General features: G+C 34.9%; 1 protein-coding gene across 1 annotated transcript in view; it reads left to right on the forward strand.

Moving 5' to 3' along the window:
* Positions 1 to 25,829, forward strand: part of LOC140436744 (uncharacterized) — an 808,356-nt gene that overhangs the window by 104,517 nt on the left and 678,010 nt on the right. The window contains exons 3-6 of the mRNA XM_072525808.1: positions 1,070 to 1,284; positions 12,256 to 12,444; positions 18,360 to 18,509; positions 22,770 to 22,863. Of these exons, the coding sequence (XP_072381909.1) occupies positions 1,070 to 1,284; positions 12,256 to 12,444; positions 18,360 to 18,509; positions 22,770 to 22,863 (648 nt within the window). The remainder of the gene's footprint in view (positions 1 to 1,069; positions 1,285 to 12,255; positions 12,445 to 18,359; positions 18,510 to 22,769; positions 22,864 to 25,829) is intronic.

A 25,829-nucleotide genomic window follows, 5' to 3' on the forward strand; every position in this document is an offset into this window, starting at 1 on the left:
TGGTCATATTTAAAACCATTTAAATTATATTTTTCGGTAATTAAACGCTACGGGCTGGAAACCCAACGTGCATGATAATATGCCACGACCTTAAGAGAGTCCGTTTAAATTGTTGGTTGGAGGCATATCTTATTATTCTGATGTGCTGTTGCCAGGAGCTCCAGATATTCTACATTATCTAGCTGCCCATTGTTCACACACCTTACATATGGTATGGTGTAGAAAAAAAATTGTAAATAGTGATTGAAGATTTAAATACCGTATCAATAAAAATAGGACTAACGATGAACGGTGACAAAATCACTGTAGAATAACCCAAAAATAGAACAAGTAACTGAATACATATAGATTTACTATAGATACTTAAGGCAAATTACCAAACTAAGTTAATAAAATCGAACCCAGAAACTAAAAAGAAGGAGAGCACTAGCTTGGGCAGCATTTAGTAAATTTTCTTATGTACTAAAAAATAAAAAAACCGTCAGTATCTAAAAATAATTTTCGTTAATCAGTGTATACTACTGGTTCTCACTTGCGACTCCCCGAAATGTAGTTTACCATGGACAACATAAAAAAGATAGCGAAATCACAAAGATCCCTAGAAAATAAATAAGTATTGAATATCAAACTATTAGGTAGAAAAAAAAGAGCTTTTTTAACTTAAGTAACAAAATTTAACTGCAAATTTGCTGGCCATATCCTGAAACAGATAGACGACAGGTGGAACAAATTAATTATACATTGAAGACTATGGAAATACAAGAGGACGATCACAAGTTAGATGGTCAGATGATACAAAACAATATACTTGACCGAGATGGATGAAAATAGCCCAGGATAAAATATAATGGAGAAAATAAGGGGAATTCTATCTCAAAAAATTGATGTTATTGGTTGACTAGATAGAGAATAGGTCGCTCATATATATATATATATATATATATATATATATATATATATATATATATATATATATATATATATATATGTATATATATATATATATATAAACAATTAATTTGTATGTTACATTTTCATATACTTATGTATGTTTTTGTAATAATTTTAGCTTATGAACCCCTTAAACTTATGCAGACTGTGATGGCCAAAACCAATGAGGTTTGTTTAAGGTACCTGGACAATAGTATGTTATGCTCACTGCCCTCGCCGGACACAGGGACCCCATATTGCATCACTAGCGTGTGTGCCATCAAAAACACACGCCGACGGATGGAAGATCGACACGTAGTTGTACATGATTTAAATACGATGTTCAACATTCAGGTAAGAATATTTTAAAAAATTTCTCTCCTTGAGAAGAATTCTTCTTCTTTTGGTGCCTATTCGTTTCGAATATTGGCGATCACTTTGGCTATAATTATTTTATTAACTGATGCTTTAAATAGGTTAGTTGTTGTTGTGGAGAACCGTTTGCCTTGAAGGATGTCGTAGGAGCCTTACTTTTATCTCCAGACTAAGTTTGTGGCTTTTAAAGAGTTTGGCCATGTTGCTGAATGCACTCCTAGCCTCCTCCATTCTACATTTTACTTCTTGTGAGTGATCCCATTGTTCGTTTACTATTGTTCCAAGATAGGTAAACTGTTTTACTCGGTCCACTGGTGTATTCTTGATAAGCAGTTGGACGTCTCTAATTTTATTTTTGCTGATGACCATAAATTTAATTTTTGATATGTTTATTTGTAGTCCAAATCTTTCACTTACTTAATTAACTTTGTTTATTAGTTGCTGTAAACTGTTTAAACCGTCTGCAAAAATAACGATGCCATCTGCATAGCTGGTGTTGTTTAGGTGTTCTCCATTTAAAAGGATTCCATGTTCGCAATTTTCCAAGGCTTTGCTAAATATTTTCTCTGAATATAGGTTGAATAATGTAGGTGAAAGTATACATCCTTGTCTAACGTCTCGCAGAATCTGGATCGCTTCCGTCGGTTTATCTCCAAGATTTGTTCTTATTGTGGCTGATTGGTTCAAGTATAAATTTTGTATTATACGCCGGTCTTTATCATCTATTTGGGCTTTTGTTAGAACATCCATCATTTTTCGGTGTTGAACTATGTCAAATGCTTTTTGGTAGTCCACAAAGCAGGTGTAGATATCGCAGGTCATATCTCTGCATCTTTGGAATAATACCTGTAGACTAAACAGTGCATCTCTCGTACCTACGCCTTTCATGAATCCAAACTGTGTGTCTTGTATTCTTTCTTCGCATAGCTTGTATATTCTGCGATGTATAATTTTAAGAAAAAGTTTTAGTGTATCGCTCATTAGACTTATTAGCCTATATTCTCCGCACTTTTTCGCTCCATGTTTCTTTAGTAACGTAATAAACTCTGAAACTAGCCAATCTTTGGAATATTGCCTGTGTCATAGATATTATTGAAGATTTTACATAGTATTCTTAAAGATTCATTATCAAGAAGTTTAAGAAATTTAGACTGTACTCCGTCTGGTGCTGGAGCTCTCCCTTCTTTTAGTGATATTATGGCTGCTCTTATTTCTGCCACGAGTATAGGCGGTCCTGTTTCCGCAGGTATTGGGGACTGGTTCTCCCTCTCATCAAAAAATAAATTTCGTATGTAATTTTTCCAAGTATTATCAATACTCTCAATGTCCACGATTACCTCTCTGTTGTCATTAACAAGTTCACTTACTCTTCTGTTTTTACATTTGCCTGTAATTTCTCTTACCTTTTTATGCACGTTGAAGTCGTCGTATTTACTTTGTAGAATTTCGATTTCTTGGCATTTTTTTTCCAGTTCTTTCTGTTTGGCTTCTGTGATCTTAATCCTGTATATCTCATTGTAATGTTTTATACATAGAGTTATTGTTCTTGTTGTTCCTTCTTTCTTCCATCAGCTGCAGAATCTCTGTCGCCATCCATGTCTTACTCTTACCTTCTTCGTTCTTCATAAAATTGTCTTTAATGTAGTCTATCGTTTTATTAAGGGATTCTATCTTCTCTCCTGTGCTTTCCGTTGTTTATCGATTTCTTTGAATTTTCTATTTATTGTTTTGCTGGCTATTTCTTTTACTTCATTACATTTCAGTTCATATACATTTCCACGTATACAGACGTCTAGGTGGTAGTTTGTAAAATGTGTTTAGCACCATTAAGTCATTTTCTCCCATTGAAATTGATTGAAATCTCCCATAACTATAAGGAGTTCATGTCTCGGTATATTTCTTATAAGGTTGCTTATTTGTTTATAAAATTCTGATATTTCCTCATCACTGTGATCTGCTGTGGGTGCATAGACTTGTATAATGTTAGAGTTCATCGGTGACGTATTTATTTGTAACAAGAGGATTCTATCGTTCACTGGTATGAAGTTGTTGACATGTTTGGCTATACTTTTATGTGTGATGAAGAATGTACTCTGTATTTTTCTATGTCACAATAACTTGAGTGAGGCCACCTCATTTCGCTTGTGCCCATTATTGCTATTTTCATGCGTTCCATTTCTTTGATTGCGAATTGGATTTTTCATGATTGAGCCATAGTCCTAACGTTCCAAGTGGGTATTCTCTTCAGAGAATTCGTGTGGATTTTTCTTATAGGTGTGTTATTGGACATTTTACAGGGATTTTGCATATTAATGACCCGGGAGGCCCTGTGGTCATGGGAATCACCTCTCTTGCCGGATCTTGATTGTACTAGAGATATCCATAGGGATCTTTAACATAGTGGTTTCTCGTTGCCTTCTACGTTCTTATGCCGTTGACCAAACCACTGATTCTTCCGCCTTTGGGGCCGGTTTCTCAGCCCCAGGACAAGAGTGCCCTACCTCCTACCAACTCGTCCGCCCGAAGCCGTTGGTCAGTAAGAGGGGATTGCTTATACCGGCAATTATTCGGTGAATTATCAGTTGGTCCACGGGAGGTATTTTATTTCCTTCCTACCCACCGGTAAACCGGGTCAGGCATTACCCTATCCGCCATCTGGGGACGCGCTCTCTAGGAGTTATAGGTTCTCTAGGGAGAACCTGTAACTCCTAGAGAGCGCGTTAGTAACTCCTATTCTTGAAAAGAATAAAAAAAAAAGAAAAAACAGAAGTGAATACTTCTTATAGCGCGTTATTACTATATGTGTGTTAATAAAATTTTATGTCTGTTTATTACAGAATTGGTAAAATTTTTTTATATACCACACATTTAACACCTTGACTGCGTAACGAAAAATCTGTACTTTGTACTTCTCTGCGTTACATATCGCCGGTGATATGTAAGTACACTTAAGTTTTGTGTGTGACAAGTGCCCGGGGATATGTAAGTAAAGTGACAAATTTTGACATCTCTGAGCAAAAGTATCTAATTTTATCAAACGAAAATAATAAATTATGGAACCAAAATAAATTAACTTTATTCTGCTTGCTTCGTAGCTCAATACATATCAAAATAAACGTGTATCACAAGAAAATAATAACAAACGAAATATGATTTAGTTATACCTAACTATTCTAAGAAAAAGTTACTCATGGTGTTTATTAAAACAAGATAAGTAAAATCCAGGCATATTTGGACAATTATTACAAAAACTTGTTACACGGCGAATTTTTTTGGCAGCTTCTCTGCCGTCTAAAGTTGTTCGTAGTGTTTGGTAACATCTTTTACATGGTTTCCTCCTTTTTCGACCTGTACCATCAGGTTTTACAAACGTATGAACCCTTTTTTCTCATACCATCTACAGGGCGTTGTACTATTTCATCAGATACTGCAAGATTTTCAGCTAATTGTTTCCTGAATTACAAAATTCCAATCGTAGTTTGGGCAACCATATTGTAGACCACCCATGCATTAACTAATGATGTACCCAAAATTAATACAAACATGACTTTTCTACAATAAATTAGCAATGTAAAATACTGAACAATTTGACAAATTATGTATATACCTATACCACTTCAGAGATTTTCTAACTGATGTATGGTAAGAAGACATTTGATCACTAAAATCTACCCCTTTTTTAGCTTTGTTATAGTCGATGACGCACTGTGGTTTCGAAATTTCATCACCTTGTCTATTACGTTTTCCTAAAATAGTAAAAATTGTAAGGTACTTATTATCAATAAAATATGCTGCATTACCAGTAGCAGTTAATGTCACATCATGACTAGGATCACTAGATGTCATTAAGACTGGTCGTTTCTCAAACGACCAGTCTTTATCTTTTTTAGCTTTTGACATATTTCTTTTTATATTCCTCAACGTTCCATAATAAATCATTTTTTCCTTATATAAATCTTCGACTAGCGGTATGCTTGAGTAAAAATTTTCTCCATAAATGGTCCTCCCCTCTTTTGGCTCAACTATTTTGAAAAGTTCTTTTACTATCGCATGCGAATGACATTGTGGTGCAGTTGTATCTCCCTTTCCAGCATACACATTTATATTAAAAGTATGTATATCCATTTGGAGAACATAGTTTGTATAGTTTGACTCCATATTTATGAGATGTATTGCCTAAAATGTAGTCTACCCCTGAAAGGCACCATTGACTCATCAATAGTTAGTACCCTTCCAGCGTTTAGAATATTATTATATTCTTTTACTAAAATGTTTAATATGTTTCGAATTTTGCTTAGTCTATCACCAGGTGGTGCATCCTCATTATTGTCAAAATGTATGAATTTTAAAAGTAGCAAGAATCTGTCACGACGCATTGTTGAGGTTATAAACTCGTTATGGAACATTTTATCTTTTGACCAATAAGAGTTTATGAATGGCAGCTTTGTAATCCCCATAACAATAAGAATAGCGAAAAACTTACGAATTTTATTTATATCTGTATCACTCCAACTTTTACCTCTTGACTTCTCGGCATGTCCCTTGTTTATTTGTTGAGTGGCATAACGATTAGTTTATGTGACAATAATGTCGAGAACTTCATTGTTTATGAAATATTTCAAAATATCAGCAGGGCCTGTAATTTCGGTTAGATCTATGTTATCATTAATTTTAGAATTCTCAATATACATCTCAAACGAATAAGGGGTAATTGTTGTATTTTTCAAACACTAGAAATATTCTCCGAAATATGTGTAATTTCATCCTCATTATCAGACTCCGAGCTCTCATCAGTCTCTGATTGTATACAAATAGCTTGTTCTTGTTCGTCAGAAAACGCATTGTTGATCAAAAATACGATCTAATACAGAATCGTCACTATCAAAAGGATCAAAATCTGATGAATATACGTTCTAAATTAAACTGTTCGGCTTCATTTGTTCGCGATGGTGCTAACAATTTGTCAATTCTGGGTTGAAAATCTGATGAAGATCCTTGGCCTTCCAAATCAGCTTGATCGTCATTAACTACACTTCTCCGCGATAATTCTAATATTTTTCGCGCTCTATAACCTTCCATGGCAAAGAGTAAATCACAACTAAACGTACGGGTCTAAGAACAACAATACTGTAATCCCCTCCAAACATGCCTATAGACACGCTTGTACATATATCCCGAGATATGTAACGCACCACAAGAATAAAATATTCTTCTGGTGCGTTACATATCGCCGGGGATATGTACTTTAATATCTGTATAGTTGGTTGCAGAATTTAAAATTATATAGCTGGCTACTGAAAACAAAAATCTATTACGAAAAATAACTAAGATACGTACTTCGCATACATATGTCGGTCACCGAATTTGAGCTTAGCACAGAAGTAATACAAGATACATACCGCCGGGGATATGTAACCCAGTCAAGGTGTTAAGTTGTTTGAACAAGCTGAATTTTGCCGAAAATATCAATTTTGGGACTCCAAGAAAGATGCACAAAGATTTACCACTTTTACCATTGGGCTTCCCCCTAAAACCTCCCTCATATAGGGGTAATAATATATAATATAATTTGTTTCATTTTAACATAATTTCGCAGTTTTATACATTCATGAATTAATTTATTTTTGTTAAATGTAACTATGTATAAAACATTTTAGTAAATATACTGTTAAGGAAACAAATGTCAATATTTGAGAAAATCTTTTAATGGACATTCTTATCGACGTTGAAACATTATTCAAAATACCACATACCTCAACTAGTAATTGTTTTTCCCGAAACTGTTCTTGCGACATAAAAATAACGTGAAATCGTTTAACTACGAACATAAACATGAATATAAATAAATCTTATTATTTTCTAGAGAGAGTTATTGTTGACTAACGTAATATGTACATAGTATTTTTAACAATGAGCTGAATGCAAGGAAAGATTTCTCCATACTTATTTTGATCAGAAATAGATTAATGTTATAGTGTATTATATTATATGGAATGGCGCAATGCGAGGAATTCTATTAAAAATAGTAAATTAAAAATTATGATCGTAAATAGTGCGTCATATATAGAATGATGCAAAATAACAAATAAAAATAACAGACATTTTACTAAAATACATGCCAAAAATATATACATACAGTTAATCAATACAATAATGGAGGTGCATTATATCTGATTTTATTCAGAAGGTAAGGACAGTCAATATGACTATTTATCGTTTTAAGAATAACAGCTGTAAATGGCATACAAGAAGAACACATAATTAGAAATCAATATAAAACGTTACAAGAAGTATAACAAACGAACATTATTAATATAATTTAAAACATTTTCGGTCCCTGTCAGGAACTCATTGAAAACTCCAGGGAATCGCCTTCGGGGGCATTCTTCAACAATGTGGCGGACGGTCTGTTGTTGCGCACCACATACATACTCAGGAGTAAGGACTTCTCCCCATCTATATAAGCTGTCAGCACATCTACCGCTGCTTGTTCTTATTCAGTTTAGCGTTGTCCATGTATAGCGGGTCAGTTCAAATCCTGGCGGTTTCTGATCGATACAGGCCATTTGGTGTGCTTCCTGTGGTGAGTCACTCTCCCGTTGTCTTTTCCAAGCGTTGGTGAGGTTGAAATGTTCCTGATGTAAGGAGTTGGCTCTTAACAATGGAGGATATCTGGAGCGCAGTCTGTTTATTTCGATATCAAGCTTATCATGGTGTATGGGTAGTTGATGGTTAGCCTCGATTTATCGATATTCTCTGAGAAGAGAATGACTTCGCAGTTTCGGCGGTGGAATGTGTCTGAGAATGGGAAGCCAATCGTTCGGTGTGGGTCTAATTGTACCTGAGATCATTCGCATTATCTGGTTTAATTTTTGTGTCCATAATCTTTGTTTGTTTGCTATTGAGCCATACCGGGGAAGCATATTCAGCCGCCGAGTATACAAGTCAGAGAGTGGATGATCTGAGTACGGAGGCTGAGGATCCCCATGTGGTGCCACATAGCTTTTGGACTATATTATTTCGCGTTTTAAGTTTTGCTGCCGTTCTTTGTAGGTGTTCTTTAAAACTGAATATTCTGTCCAGAGTCACTCCAAGATATTTTGGTGTTGAGTTATGAGTGACCAGTCTGTTTTCAAAGTGAACGGAGAGTTTTTTGTTGGCTTGGGCATTATTCAGATGAAAACAGTACACTGCGGTTTTCGTTGCATTTAGCCATTTGCGAAAGTTTTCTCCCATAACATATTCTGTTGTAGATTAAGCGTTCCAACAGTTTATAGACACAGCTCAGCAGTGCAATCGGGCGGTAGTTTTGGGGCTGATCATTTGCCCCTCCTGGTTTTAATATGGCTATAATGGAGACCTTTTTTAGTGAATGGGTGATTTCTCCTGATTGTAACATATCTGTATAAAAATTAGCCAGCCATTTCCTAGCATTTTTGCCACAATGGAGTAAAAATTCTGGATGAATTGTATCGGAACCGGGTGCCTTTCCAGACGTAATTTCGGATATTGCTGAAATAATTTCTTCTGGAGTAAACTCGTCACAGTATTCAGATGTAGGCGGGCATGCAGACTTTAGTATTTTTAGTTCTTGTTTTACTTTGGTGGTGTGGTCACGATCTCTAGGAAACCACTCTGTTGGGAGCTATTGGTACTTTTTCTCTAGTTGGGAGTCTGCTACTACCCAGTTTTCTAAGTAAAGACTATGCTCTTCTGCTTGATGTACTAAAGTCTAATTTTTCCGCAGTTTCCACAGCAAACTGTGCAGTAGTTCGTCCGCAATTCCTCGGTCTTGGCTTTCATTGTATTCTTGATACAATTTCTCACATTTTTCATCCCATTTTTGGACATACTCTTTACGATATCCTCTGGGTATAGTTTTCTTCGCTGTAGAGATAACCGCGCCAACAAATCTCATTTAGTTTGCACGTGTTGGGGTTGTCCATCATAGACATTTGTCCAATCTCTCAGTAAAAGTCGCCCAGTCTGCTTTTTAAAAGTTCAACCTAGGTCGAGGAAAAGATGATATTATTGGTATTTTGATGCCAACTTCTATTGCAAGTGGTTTATGTAGGCTATGTGGAAAATCTGGGAGTATTGTACGTGAAGCTGCCAGTGATTGATTGTTTTTATTTGTGGAAACAAAACGTGACACTAAATAAGTGTCAGCCTCTTCGCTCCAGTTTAGCAGAGCCTCACCTTTTTGATCACTGTGCCTATACTTCCAGAGTTTATGATGACTGTTGAAGTCTCCAACATAAACTGAGAGGTGTGGGTGGGCGTGAATAACATGCGAAGGCCACAGGACTGCCGGAGGTTTACACATATTGCTGACAATAATTTCGTCAATTTGTATAGTAACCGTATGAATGTTATTTATGTCTGATGTAGAACATATGTGTGCATTTCCTATTTTGTTTCGAACATAGGTTGCCACTCCATAAGCTGGATGGTAAGTTGCACCCAATAAATCATAGCTGTGAATTCTTCGTCTAGCGAGAATTTGTTCTTCGTTTTCTACATGGGTTTCCTGAATTGCGACCTCGTCGATATTATTTTCAATGAGTACCTTTTGACGGTACTCACATTTACTTCTACACTAATACCTTCTATATTTAAAGGGCAGATTCGGATGCTTGGTCCGAATTGGCATATTTTATATTCGTGATGTGTTCTTGCCAGGAGATCTAGAGATTCTAGATTGTCTGGCTGCCTATTGTGCTAGTTCATTTAACATTACCCAGAGTGCACGTGTAGTATTCTACTACGGACGCGAACTAGCTTTACACCCAGATATTAGTATAATTGTTACTGTAAAAGTCCGAAATTGGTATGTTTCGACATTCAACGCCGGTGAATGCCGCCACAAATGCCTTTGTGAAGACCGAACATTTATAAATTTTGATATAGTTTCGGAGTATTACCGGCGCGGCGTATGTCGAGAAACGCAAATGATTTTTAACTGGTTTTTGACGATTTATGGGTGGAGTGTTTTATTTCTGGTTAGCTAAAGTCAGTCTTACGCAAGGTTTAGAAGCGCGTGGCTACTGAAGTAAATCGTGATCAGTTTTTTCAAAAATGGCATGCCCTAATTGAAAGTAAACGAGAAGACAAGTGTTTCTATGTTTCTTAAGAAAGATACTCTAAAATATTGGTGGAAGTGAATTATACTAAAAATGAGTGCAGTACACCTTTGGCTTACGGACGTTTAAAAAGTTTTTTACATTTTAAAGGTTAATAATGAAGACTAGTTAATTGTGCCGTTAAAACCAGGAGAAATCAATATCCAGTATTGTGTTACAAATGAAAAGTTGCTTGATATACTTTTCGCAACTTACGTAAGAACAGGATATGCAGGAAGAACACGAAAGCCTAAAGAATTACAAGTTAAATACGAAAATATTACTTATAAAGTTGTAATGTTATATTCAAATTTTTGTAAACAGTGTCAAATGGAACAAGTGCTCCGAAAAAAGGTATTGGTGTAAAAACCAATGATAAGTTCCGAATTTAACTCTAGATGTCAAGTCGACTTAGTAGACTTACAACCACATAGAGACGGCGATCACCATTGCCGTAGATTGTTGAGTACTATTACAAGAAATAATATTACACTCAACAGTCTTCCGGGTTGAACCCCGTCGATTATCACTGCGCCAAGCTTTCGACAACCTCTCTGATGTCTTTTTCAGGGCTTCCCAGGTCTCAGCCTTTTGAGCCCCCAGACACTACTACTTCTCTCTTCTTCTACGGCACTACAGCCCAAAATGAGCCTTGGCCTCCTTTATTTTTTGCCTCCACCCTTGTCTGTCTGTGGCTGCTCTTCTCCATACACGGACTCCTAAAAGTGCTTGTGCGTCGCTGCTTACTGTGTCTTCCCAGCGCTTTCTTGGCTTTCCAACTGGTCTCTTTCCCTGCATTCTGGCGTTCAGTGCTCGTTTTGGTAGCCTATCCTCTCCCATTCGTATCACATGTCCGGCCCATTGCAATCTTTGTATTCTAATGAAGTCTGACAGGGGTGTTTCCTTATACAGTTGATAGAGCTCGTTGTTATATCGAATTCTGAAGATTCCGTTTTCCCTCACAGACACTACTACACTGATCACTAATGAATGTACTATTGCTACTGGAAACAGCGGAAGATTAATTTATACCGTCGATGGTGACGTGGTTTGAGTGGAGGTTGGCGGGGAGTTGGCGCGAATATTTCTGACGGCGGAATTTCGATTGGAGGGTGGAGCGGACGATATTTTCTTTATGAGAGGTCTCCATGTCGAAGGTGACCGGATGCCGTCATCTCTTTTATTGAGACAATTTGGCTTTTTTTTTTTCAATTTCTATGGCTTCTCGGATAATTATTGGTTTATAGAAGCGCATGGGGGCTATGTGTCTGGAGTTTTCAAAACCAATTTTGTGACCTGTATGAAGATGGTGTTGACCTAAAGCTGAAATTGAATCGGAATTGCGAACAGAAATGGAATGTTCATAAATCCTATTTTGGATTCTACGATTTGTTTGGCCTATATAAGATCGGGGGCAGTCTGCACAAGGAATTTTATAAACTCCGTGTTGTTCATTTGGAATCGTGTCTTTGATTGATTAGACAAGAGATGAAAGTTTTTGTTGGGGGATAAATATTGTCTTTATTCCTCTTGATTTAAGAATTGATATAAGCTAGATAAACTGCTACGTTTAAAATTAAAATTTTTGATGAGTTCCGGGTTTGAACCATGGATCTCATGCTTTAGTAGATTCTATTTACCCGAAAGGTTCAAATTACATTAGATTAAGCAAATTTATGCAATAAAATTTAACTCACATGCAACACAAAACATGGCGACAATGGCGAGCTTTTCTGTACTTCAGAGAAATACAAAATTTGTACTTTATAATATTTAAAACATTTCCAATTCGTGTTTACTCATTATTAATAAAATTTGTATGTTTTAGGAAGCAAGTCCGTCCAGTTACTACGCAGTATTCGATGGTCACGCGGGCCACGATGCTGCTGCCTATAGCTCAGCTCATTTGCATCAGTTCCTTGCCGAAAACAAATGTTTTGCTTCAAATCCGAAACAAGCCTTGCTAGATGCCTTTTGTAAAACAGATGCTTTATTTATTGATAAGTGCAAAGTTGAAGTAAGTATCTTTCTATTTTCAAAAATATTGCTTAATGTGTTGGGTTACTTCACAAAGGGAAGCTCTAAAAATTTCTATAAATACATCAAAACATGTATATAATCCCAGTCCTAATCCCTACATACGTATTTTATACGTCATACCGTAGTTTTGCGTTTTTTGTTGGCCTTGGGTTCAAAACCTATTTAACCAGACAATGTGTTGAATAAGTAAAAACAATCAACTTTTATACTTCCTTTAAATTAATATCTGACAATTTCCTATTTTGTTCATTCACTCAATTTGCTAACCTTCCCATTGAAAACCCTATTGGTGACTGTGCGAAAACGACCGTTTCACGCTACGCTACCGTTCATAGCGACTTTTTTTAAACAAACAGTACAGGCAACGGTTAAGGCAAATAATATGAAAGGAAAGAGAGTAGGAAATACTAAAACTAAAGTCCTACCATACAGCATTCACACACCAGTGCTTGGAAAAGGCAGTTTAAATTTTCCGCTTGGTACGTTTGAAAAACTCCCATAAAATCGACCTAATAGTTGGATTTCGACTACCTAAATAGAGAAGTGAAACAACGTTCTGCGGCAGTATGATTTTTTGTTGAGAGATGGCTTGAAATAAAAATTTTATGGCTTCTTGAATATACCCATTGAAACATAAAGTGTTTAAGGTCATCGTAGGGTTTTGTACAGGTATGGGTTTATTGTAGCATGTCCAAAAAGGCATCTAACGTACATAGTATAAATTTTTCGAGAGATGGAGCTTCTCTCGTTTGAGTGCGTGTAGATGGAAGAGTTAGATATATACTGCAGTATGTATTTTTACTACTGTTAGTAAAGGATTGTCACTCAATTTCCTAATTGAGTTAAGTTCTATATCCACTAAAGTAGCGTCTTTAGCCAAATGGTTTACTTTTTCATTGCCCGAAATATTTGAGTGACCTTCTACCCACACAAAGCTAACAACTCTTGCTTAATAACTTAGGACCTTTAGCTTTTCAAGCGCATCTATAATTAGTTTATTGGTATATATGTGTTTAGACAAGTGTCTTAATGCGAGTAGGACGGATTGTGAGTCGGATAAAATTATATACCGTTCGAAATCTAATGTGCTATTAATTATCTAATCCAACGCCTTGACAATGGATATCAGCTGTGAATATTGAGCATTGAGAATAGTTTTGCGGTATGTTTCATTAGAATTACTTTGAATATACTTTTTTAACTTGCTTGTGTTGGTCAGCCCGTCGCTTATTATTAATTTTATCTGATTGCTGTATCATGTTGGTGGTTACTTTAAGTTTCTTTTATACAGTTAGGGCCTACGCTCCGTAAATATTCTAGTCCTCTGTAGTATCCTCGTCGTGATTTTCTTCAAAAAAGATTATATTCCAATCTTAGTGTCGTCATCAGTTTTTGCATTAAATATTATCACACTCAAATACATTGATTATGGTTACATATTACAGTAAATCAAATGAGTCAAAAATGAGCTTAAAGTGGCCGAAGAAAGAGAAAAAAGTCAACAATGTAATTATACAAGGATACCGATAGATATAAAATAACAAAAAGAACTTGTGAAAGCCATTGCCGACATTATGATGAAGGAAATGGGCATTTACGTAAACATAGATGAAGCAGTAAAATTTAAACACAAAACGTGCCTCATGAAAATGGAACACAGACAAGAAAAAGCAAAGGTCATACACAACAAAACCAAACTAAAAGACTTACAAAAACATCGAATATTTATAAACGATGACTTAACCTAACCTAACCCAACCTAACCTAACCTAAACTAACTTAAGACGAACTGAAAATACAAAAAACTTGCTAAAAAAAAAATTGCTAAAGAAGAAAAAAAGCGGGGAAAATGTTAAAATCAAATTCAGCAAATAGACGGAAAAAGAAGCAGTGATCAGCTAGTTCCAAAAAACGATAGGCGATAGCACAACAAAGATTTCAATACAAAATATGACGGACCAGGTAACAAAAAAGAAACGAATAAATTTACATTGCAAATCAGCAAATAAAAGAAAAATGATACTTTTAAGATAGCAGCATGGAATATTAAAACACTACTGAAGATTGATAAGATGGAAGAGGTGGCAAGAGAACTAAACAAGTCTAAAATATACACCAATGCTATACAAAAAGTAAGATGGGAAAAAGCTGGGGAAATAACCAAGAAATAATACAGATTTTTGTACTGCGGGGAAGAGAAACAATGAGATAATTGAGTAGGATTTTACATAAATATAAAATTCTCAAATAATGTAACAAATTTAACCCCATAAATGGAATAATGGCCAACCTTAGGTTTAAATTGAACGATAAGTCTGTGACATTAATAAATATATATGTATCAACTCAGACATAAACAACAAGAAAAATATGAATTTTACGAAAAGCTAAAGAAAGTATGCAACGAAATCCCAAAAAAAAAAAGAATTTGCTAATTAGATAAGGTGATATAAATGCACTACACATATAGGCAAAGAGCAAATATGAGTACCTTAAGGCCTAGTGGGCAATGGGAAAGGAACGATATATATGAAAATAAACGATAATGGGCACATAATTTGCCAACTAGCTGCGTTACTAAACATGATATTCCTTTCAACAAAATGCAAACACCCAAAAAAACACAAAGCAACATGGAAACATTCAGCCGAATTCAATGAAACTCCAATAAACCACGTCTTAGCAACAAAAGATCTTCAAAAACACTAGACACACGATCATAGAAAGAAGAAAACGCTGATACAGATTACTTTTTGATAATAACCAAAATGAGCCAGCTTAACTGGACAAAAAGATATCAAGCCAAAATAAACACTGATAAATGGGACCTCGATGTACTAAATGGGAAACTAAGTAAAGGGAAAGTATGAAAAGTAGATGGGTGATAATAGAAACCTAGAATACCTAACAAGCAAGCTAACATACGTAATAAAAGATGGGAAGAAATAAAAGATAAAATAATTATAGTAACAAACAAAATAGTAGCGAAGTAGAAATCAATAAAGAAGAACAAAGACTGGTGTGAACAAAAATGTGTGCCATTAAGGTTAACAAAAACATTATCAGAATCACAAAATTATAAATTAAAACAATTCTACAAAAAAGTTAACGCGACTAAAAACGACCCACTAAAATAAGGATTCAAGAATCTAAAAGGAGAAATCGAACTCGAACCCAAACAGATCAACAGAATATGGGAGGAACATTGCAAAAAAGAATTACACTTCTACAAAAAAGACTAGAAATTCACGTCAACGACGAAATTGAAAGTTCCACAACAGATGAAATACAAAAAAAAAAGATAAAAAAACTCCGAAATTACAAGAAAAATTACGAGGACGATATAGTAGTAGAGATAATAAAATATGGAGAACCATATAAAAATATTTCTTTTAATAGAGGCATAAAAATATAATGAATAGAACAGAGGAATTATGTGCCGTTTCATAAAAAGGGCGACCAAGAAGACTGCAAAAACTACAGGACTGTATCTATTCTTAACATTGCCTAGCTAATAGAATAAACACTAGACTAAATACACACGCAGAAAGAATCTTGGGAGATTATCAGAATGGTTTTAAACCAGGCAAATCGGCATTTAACGCCATACATACAATAGAACAAATAATACAATTAGCAAGAGAATATAATCGAGAAATCCATGTGATTTTTTTTCAGAAAAACTAAGGAAGATGTTGATAGTGAAGCTTAAGACCAACAATGCGAAAGTTAAATTTAATTGAATAATTTCCGAACAAATTAAAATAAACAAAGGAGACAAGCAAGGAGATGCTATTTCCCCGACAATGTTCAACCTAATCATAGAAGTGATAATCAGAAAGGCAAGACTGGATAATAAAAATAATATTACCAATCAACTCAAAATAATAGCGAACGCAGGTGGTCTGACCATCATAGCAAACATAAAGACGGCACTAATAAAAGCATTTGAAAAATTATAGAAGGAAGCAAAAAGAATAGGTTTGCAGATAAATGAAAATAAAACAAAGTATGTGAATATAGCGACGAAAGGCATAAAAACAGATACACACCTGATCACGTCAAAGCATACGTTTGATACTGTACTCACCTTCAAATACTTGGGAGTAATAATCGGAAAAAGTGGGATGGATAGAATAGAAGAAAGAATTTTAAAAGGAAATCAGTTTTACGGTATGAACAGAAATTTACTGAGAAGCAAAAAATTCAGCAAAATCAAAAAATGATTTCGTACAGGATCTTAATTAGACCAGTTGTTATGTTTGCTATGCAAACAACGATAAATAAAAAGAAGACAGCTAGAAGAAAAAAATAAGAGCCCAAAACTAGCCCCCAAAATAACAAGAGACGCCAAAAAAGACTTAAAGTAATATCTAAATAGAAAACGAACTAAGGCGAGAAAACATAGTCATATCTATGAAATAACTTCGCCTAGAATGGATCAGATTGATACTGAGAAGACAACATAAAGACATGCTTCGAAGAAAAACCGATTGGACTCTACTAAGGTCTTGAAGAAAAAGAAGACCGAGAAAAAGATGGAAAGATAATGTGGAAGACGACGTAAGAATCGACGTGAGCAATAATTCCGTGGGCTTGCAAGGCTACGACGATGATGGATCGATCAAAACTGATTAAGTAAACATTAAATATTCTGTAGCCGGTAGATCGACTGTTGACCATCTCTTTACAATTACCCAACTTATAGAAAAAAAACGGCACGAAACCAAGCAATACACCTCCTATACGTAGATCTTCGAAAAGCATACGACAGTGTACCACAACCAAAACTATGGAAAGCTTTAAAAAAACAAACATCAATAAAGGCAGTGCAAGAACTGTATAAAAAAAATACGAAATAAAATAAAGATAGGCCAAGATATATCCAAAACGTTTGTGATAGACAAAGAACTCAAACAAGGATGCTGTCTGTCCCGTACTTTGTTTTAGATCTAGTTGGAGCAAGCGCTGAAGACATGGAAAAGGAAATGTAGTGGTATTGGAATCCCTCTAAATGACACCACATTGTACACACTATGTTTTGCAGACGATCAAATAGCTTTGGCTCAGGACTGCGAAGATCTAGAATATATGACACGCAAACTTCTATTCAGCTGTATCAGAAATGGGGCTTAGAAGTAAATATCAAAAAAACAGAATACATGTGTATAGGTATTATTACAAAATTAGATTTTGTTGCTCTCCTCCTAGAGCAACAAAATCTAATTTTGGAAGAGCAACAACAACAAATAAATCACTGTAAAATTTATAAATATCTAGGCATACACGTAACTAATGAAGACAATTTGGATGAAGAGATTAAACACAGATATAACCAGGGAAGACAAGCCATTCGGTAATTGAACAGCATACTCTGGGATAAAACAATTTCGAGAGAAAATAAACACAGAATCTATAATAGCATTGTCAAAAGCATTGTTACATATTGAAGCGAAATATGGCCATTGAAGGAGAAAGCCATAAGGATTTTGGAAGCAACAGAAATGGATTATTGGAGGAGAGCGGCCGGTAAATCAAGATTAGGCAGAGTAAGAAACGGGAGAATTCAAGAAATCATGGGCGTTAAACATAGCATAGAAAAAAGTATTAAACTGGACACCGCAGGGAAGACGAAAGAAAAGCAGACCAAGATTAAGTTGGAGAGAAGGAGTCGACAAGGATATAAAGAGAGAGGAATAGAAGAGTACCTTCTGAATGACCGAGACCAATAGAAGCTGGAAATCAGAAAACGGTGAAGAACGTTATAAACTGATTGTTGTTGTATTTTAATACTCTGTAAATATTTGGGATATTCTTTCTGAGAAATATTCTTGTGTCATTTATTTGCCTATTTTATAAATTTGCAAGTAATACTTTATTTTTATTTTTTAGCACTTTTCTAGTGGAACTACTGCCGTTGTTGCATTATTGCGTCCGAAAGAGAAAATGTTATATGTAGCATGGGCGGGAGACTCCCAAGCTGTATTAGTGAGTAGAAGAAGGGCCGTGCAAATTGTAAATCCACACAAGCCTTGCAGAGAGGTTAGTACATATAATAAAAGATTGATCTGTATAACACAAATATACAGTTAAATTGATATCTAAGGTCTATTCAACGAGAAGAGATAGCGCGCCAAAACAAAAAGGTGTTGCCAAACTTCTCAGGACCGGATTTAACGTTTGCTAATACATACTCTTTTGAACATTTTTTTTGGTAAAGCGGAAATATAAAATTAATAATATATTGTATATTGTATTTACCTGCATTCATCTTGTTGGTTTATGTAAAAGAAATTTTTCCATTTTAAAAATAAACAAATATGTAACACGCTACTATTCACAATAAAATAAAAAGCCGCCAAATACTAAATACAAACTCAAAAATATAAGACAAACAAAGATACTTAGACTTCTTTGGTCCCAAAAAAAGTAACATATTTATTGTATATTAATTCTGCTGAAGTAATAGCGTGTAATTGCCAACCCGATTGATTTATTAATAATCTTTCTGCTGAAGTAATAGCGTGTAATTGCCAACCCGATTGATTTATTAATAATCTTTTAGTAATTGTGGTTTGAAATATAAAACAATCTGTAGAATTCTAACAATAAAACGACACCTCAATCGTGTAACAATGAAATCACACTTGAGATGCCACTTGAGACACACTTGAGACTTTTATTAAGGTCCAGCACACAGGACGCGACGGTTTTAAAACAACAGTTGAAGATAAGTTTCATCTGCAAGCGATTTACAACCATTTTACAACAATCTAATTAAAACCTATGCCCGTCCACAATAGATTAATATTTTTTGTAACAGCCTATTCATTTTTACTTATCTCCAATTGCCAATTTTAATGTGTACACAAAATTAAAATAAGATATTAAAATAGAAATATCCGTACATTTTTTCAATTATTCAGTAAGGTAGTATGTTACAATGTGACATACATTTAATTTATAAATTTATATACTTTTTAGGTACAGTTATCGTCACCATTTCAAGACAAATTTTCAACTTATGATTATGTACGTGAATTGTAAACTTTTTATTTTAATGATATCTAGTTAAAATTTCCAAAGAATGCAGTAAATTTTTCATAACTGTACTTAAATGAATCCATGTCATATCTTACTTGGTAACCTGCCTAAAATTTGATATTGTTTAATAATTTTTGAACTTAGGTACAAAATAACTACATTAAATTATTAACTATCCTAAAAGCTTTATTTTAAGCAAACGGTTATTATCCATACTGCCCTAATTTTTTAATTAACTATACTTAAAGATAAAATTACAATTAAAATCTGCAAACTAGGGATTTTGTTAATATTACCCTAACAATTGTCATTTTGGTAGTGAGAAATTAGTTCGGCTGTCACCTAATAGATGGGAAAATAAGTTCACTTCTCATTTAAAAGAAGGCAGCAGTGATGTATTAAATGGTCTGCAAAACACGAGTTTTGTGGTTATGCAGTAACAGGCCCAACTATGTGGTTTCCCAAAGTACCTGCCCAAATATTTACTTTTTCTAGAAATTGATTATGTTTATCAAGAAAAACATGAGGATTTGTTTCACTCCAATACCTAACATTGTGTGTGTTAACATTTCCGTTGGGGGAAAAAGTACTTTCGTCACTAAAACAAATTGTTTTTTTGTAATCTCGCTGTTGATTAATTTGATTGGACATATTTTCAGAGAATTCTAGTCTTTGGTCGGGGTCATCATCTAAAATTTGGTGCACAATTTTTAATTTGCATGAATATTTGTTTTTAGCCAACACTCGGTTTACTGTTCTTTGACTGATTCCACATATAGACACAACTTGGACTGTAGAAGAACTAGGGTTCACTACCATTTCTGCAATTATGTCAATTTTTTTGTCATCACTAATTGTTGGTCGACTAGATCGTTTGGCATCTTAAACACTACCTGTTTCTTCAAATTCTTCAAACATCCGAAAAGCTCTCTCAAGAAGTCCTCGATGTAGGGCGATTGGGGTACCTCTCTTTAAAAAGACGTTCCGCTGCATAGAAATACAACATGTTTCTACATAAGACAGCTGCTACTTTGTCAGCTACAGTACGTACCATTCTGCCTATGTAAATTTTTAAACGTCTCGTTAATTAAGAATTAAACGAAATATTCAAGGTATAAACACTTTTGCAAAAACGTAGCAAAGTAAAAACAACTAGAGAATTGAAAAACGTCAACTTTTTTGACAAATAAGCAAAGGCGTACGTTAGAATCTTTATTAATTAAATGCGAAATTTTAATTTTAATATTTATTTAATTTATTCAACAAAATCAGCTTAAACCCAAACACAATTAGTATGATTGAATAGACATGTTCAATACCTTTCAAACGAGATACCACTTGCCATTTAAGGTCCTGTTTAAAATTATCGGTCGCAGTGGCTCTGTAACGTCATCTGTTATGACTAGTTGAGAAGCCTACGTCCGTTTATTTCCTCCCTCCAAATTTCACTATTATAAGTTTAACCGTTGAAAATATACGAGGGGGAGGGAACTTTCGGCTAGCACTGTATAATTATATATATATATATATATATATATATATATATATATATATATATATATATATATATATATATAAGAAATTACTGGATAAACAACACAGTTTATTAGGGTTGCAGTCAGAAAATTGGCCGGGATTTTAATGAAACACTCTTATGACTTTTTGTCTAGCTTTCGGAATGGTTTTATTCCTTTTTCAAGACACTGTAATATGAAAAAAATGTAAATATTTATAAAATATCACAATTCTTCAGTGCAACTTACTAGTCGTTGAGATTATTTATAAAAGCATAGACACTCAACATTAATAACACACATCTTCTTCTTCTTCTTCTAATGGCGCTACAACCCTTTGTGAGTCTTGGCCTGCTTAACAATGTTCTTCCATTCTGCCCTGTCGGATACTTTCCTTCGCCCCTGCCTGATGTTCATGGTTTTAAGATCCCTCTCTACGTCGTCTATCCATCTTTTACGGGGCCTTCCTCTTGTTCTGTTTTCTTGGGGCTTCCATCTCTGGACTACTTTTACAGCTCGATTATCTGGCATTCTTTCTAGGTGACCAAGCCAGTTTAGTCTTTGTGACTTTACAAATCTGACAATATCTGCGCTCTGCATTAGTTCATCCAGCTCGTGATTCATTTTAATTCTCCACGAACCATCGCTGCATTGGGTTGGTCCAAATATCTTCCTTAGTATTTTGCGCTCAAATATTCTCAGTTGATTTTCATCAGTGGTTGAGAGGGTCCACGTTTCACATCCATATGTGACCACTGGTCTAATTACTGTTTTGTAGATTCTCAGCTTAGACTCACGATTCAGTAACTTACTTTTCATTAAGTCTTTGTATGCATAAAAGCACTTATTACCGCTAAGAATCCGTGCTTGTATTTCTTGACTGATGTTGTTGTTGTCATTTATTATTGAGCCTAGGTAGGGAAAAGTGGAGGCATATTTGTAGGTATGGTTGTCTACCTTCAGATTCTCATGTTCATTCGATTTTGTGCACTCCATATATTTTGTTTTGCTTTCATTTATATATAGACCAAACGTAGCAGCTTCTCGTTTCAGTTCTATAACTTTTTCGCTTAATACACTTTTGTTGCGGCTTATTATGGCAACATCATCCGCATATGCGCATATTTGCATAGATCTTGTATTAATAACACACATATAAAATATAAAATAATGGACAAAATACATTCTAAAATTCTTTAAAATTTAGGTACAGATAGTAAAACTTAGTTTGTCATCTTTTACTGGTGTGTTTTAACTCTGACACATAGAGAACAAAAAGAAAAAACCCCATGATTAAAAAGTAATTAGGTGTACTTAATATTATATTTCTTTTTAAGAAATACTAGAGGCCCATCTTAGGTGATTTTAATTTTTAAACCTGTCTTAATGGTATGCAACATGTTATACATATAAGTGTAATTTGTGTAGGTACAGGTAAATATTAATTTTATTTTTTAATGTTTTTCCAGTAAGTAACAATAAATGTTGCTCAGTTTATCTATGTCTGACTTTTTATTGATGCAAGATGTACTAGATTTTATTGAACACATTTCCAAGAAAACACGTTTTGAATGGTTCTTTTCCTTTGCCAAAATAGAAAATTTGAAAAAGGAATAAAACCATTCCCAAAGCTAGACAAAAAGTCATAAGAGTGTTTCATTAAGATCCCGGCCAATTTTCTGACTGCAACCCTAATAAACTATGTTGTTTGGTTATATATATATATATTTATTTTATTTTTTAGGATGAACGAGAAAGAATCGAAAAACGTGGAGGTTGTGTTATAATGTGGGGTACGTGGAGAGTTAATGGTCAGTTAGCAGTATCCAGAGCAATAGGTAATGAGCCTGTTTTATTACACCTTTATTAAAATAATATAGTTATATATTATAGTTATAATACCATTATAAGGTTAATTCTTACTTTTTATTTACGTTTGTTTAGGATATATCGAGCCCAATGTAGAAAGAATATGTCAACTAATCCATGCTTAAAATTTGATAATTGGCAGCACTTATTTTCCTCATAAATTGATCTATAAGGAAACTTGTAAAATCCTAGGCAGAATGCATAGAGTTGGGTCCTTTCCTTCCAAGAAGTATGTTCTTATAAAGGAGTAAATTGCTACTATGAAGCAAAGCAATATCCAGAAGGCTGTGGGAGACAAGCAAAAAAAATGTAATATAACTAAACTAGGCAACGAAGCAAATCTAACAGAGTATAAAAATGCAATATAGGAGAAATTAAATAGAGATGACAATATACTAGATGTGGAAGGGGGATGGAAACATGCAACATTGATTATAAGGCAAAAGGACTACCCGAGAATAAAATATTAACTACTAGTTCGCCTTAAAATTAACTTTTCCAAAACACAGTACATGGCCAACCCTGTACTGGCTAAGAACATTTCAAATAATGGAACGCAAATTGAGCAAGTTTATACCTATAAGTATCAGGGCCACGAGATTAAATTAGGAGGAGACAATCAAACAACAGAGCTAATCCCATTAAGACAGCGTCTTAATGGGATAGCATTCTTTGAAAGATCTTGAGAAAGCGACTTGAAATGTAGGATTGAGGATGAATCAGAATAAAGTCAAATGTATGTTTACGTCAACGGCAAGACAAAACAATAGAAACTTCTTCTAAATAGTTCACCATAGCTTTGAAAAGGCAGCAGTCTTCACGTACTTAGGATTCCTACTAACCAAAAGTGATGATCTATGTGCAGAAATAAAGAACAGAATAAGCAAAAGAAACAGAGCATATTATTTCTTCTTCGGCTTTTCTCCCATTATGAGTTCGCCGTTTTCGTCCTCCACAGCACCCTACATATTTTCCCGGTCACCTTCTCTAAGGTTTCTATCTATCATAGCATTTCCTATGTATGTTTTCCATCGTGTAGCAGGTCTTCTTCTCCACCTTCTTCCTGGCGGATCCCAGTCTAATATTTTGTTCGGCCATCTGTGCTCTGACATTCTTTGTGAATGCCAATACCACTGCAGGGCTCTGTTTTCCAACTTTTTTGTAATTGAGCTTTCTACTTTCATTCTGTTCCATATTTCCCGTTATTATTCTATCCATCATCATCATTATCTTTGGCTCACAATCCTCTGTGGATCCTGGCCAGCTCTAAGATTAGTCGCCATTCTGTTAGGTTTCTGGTAACGTGTTGCCATCTGACCCATAGTATTCCTAAGTCGGTCTTAACGAAATCTAACCACCAAATTCGCGGTCGGTCTCTGCTTCTTTTTCTTATAGGTGTTTCTGTCGTTAGCTTTTTAGCGATCATGTTGTCAGGCATTCGTATTATGTGTTTGGCCCATCTAAGTGGCTGTGTTTTAATGAACGTTGCGACATCTGGTTCGTTAATAAGTTGGTATAATCCGAAATTAAATTTTTTGCGCCACTGCCCTTGATCGTTTATAGCTCCAAATATTTTGTGGAGTATTTACGCTCGAATATTCCCAGAAGTTTTTCATCCTTCTGCGTTAAAATCCTGTTTCCGCCCTGTATGTGAGGACCGGCCCCAGCAGTGTTTTGTATATAATAATTTTAGTTTTTTTTTGGATATTTCTTGAGTGGAATTGTTTTTGGAGTCCATAGTATGCCCTATTTGTAAGGTTTATTCGTCTTTTAATTTCTTCGCTTGTTGTATTGGTAGTAGTCACTAGCGAGCCAAGGTATGTGAAGCTCTCAACACGTTCAAAGACATGACTTCCAACTGCTGTTTCCCGTTCCTCATTTGCTATAGGATTCTTAGTAACCAACATGTACTTGGTTTTGTCTTCGTTGATGACTAGACCGACCTGTTTCGCCGCCGTTTTTAATTCTAGGAAATATTGCTCAACATCTCGCTTTCTACGCCCTATTATATTAATGTCATCAGCGTCTGCTAAGCTTTGTATCGATCTATTGTAAATAGTACCGCCGTCTCTAATTTGTGTGTCTCGGACTGCCTTTTCCAAGGCAATGTTAAATAGGAGCCAAGGCATCCCCTGGTCTGAGTTCATCCTTTATCTCAAAGGATCGAGAATTTTTTCCCTGTATTCTAACGCTGGCTTTTAAGTTAGACATTTTCATTCTCGTTAGTCGGATGTTTTTTTGGTATACCAAACTCATGTATTGATTGACATATTACTGTTCTCTTGACACTGTCGTATGCGGACTTGAAGTCGACGAATAGGTGATGGGTTTCAATGTTAAATTCTCATGTTTTCTCGAGGATCTGTCTTGTTGAATGAATCTAGTCAATTGTTGATTTTTTAAGTTTATGCAGTGCTTGTAGCAGGACGTCGCTAACATTCTTGTAAAACTCAGTACAAATTTGATCAGTTCCTGGTGCTTTATTACTTTAAACTTTTTAATGGCTTGGGAAACCTCTTCAGTGGTAGGTGGTCTTTCGTTTCAGTGGAATAGATTCCAATCATTTCGATCTGCTACGGTGTTATTTGCTTTTTCGATATAATGGCTGTTAAACTTTGCGTCGAAAAATTCATGAGGCCGTATCACTTAGGATATTTCCTTCTCTATTCTTACAGCTCCCTATTCTTGGCCTAAACTCTTTACTCATTTTGTTTACATTTCTGTAAAACTTTCGAGTTTCCTTTTGATTTCTTAGTCATTCTTAGTTTTTTAACGCCTTTTCTTCAAATTGTCTTTTTTTTTCTTCTAAGTAATCTTTTTCCCTTCTTACGGTCCGTTATTCCTCCTTTGCACTTCTTGTGCATCTAGCTTGATTTATCTTTAGATATGCTCTATTTTTGTTATCTGTTGCTTCTTGGCACTCATCGTCAAACCA

The sequence above is a fragment of the Diabrotica undecimpunctata genome, chromosome 3 (genome assembly GCF_040954645.1).
Source record: "Diabrotica undecimpunctata isolate CICGRU chromosome 3, icDiaUnde3, whole genome shotgun sequence".
Classification (NCBI taxonomy): Eukaryota; Metazoa; Arthropoda; class Insecta; order Coleoptera; family Chrysomelidae; genus Diabrotica; species Diabrotica undecimpunctata.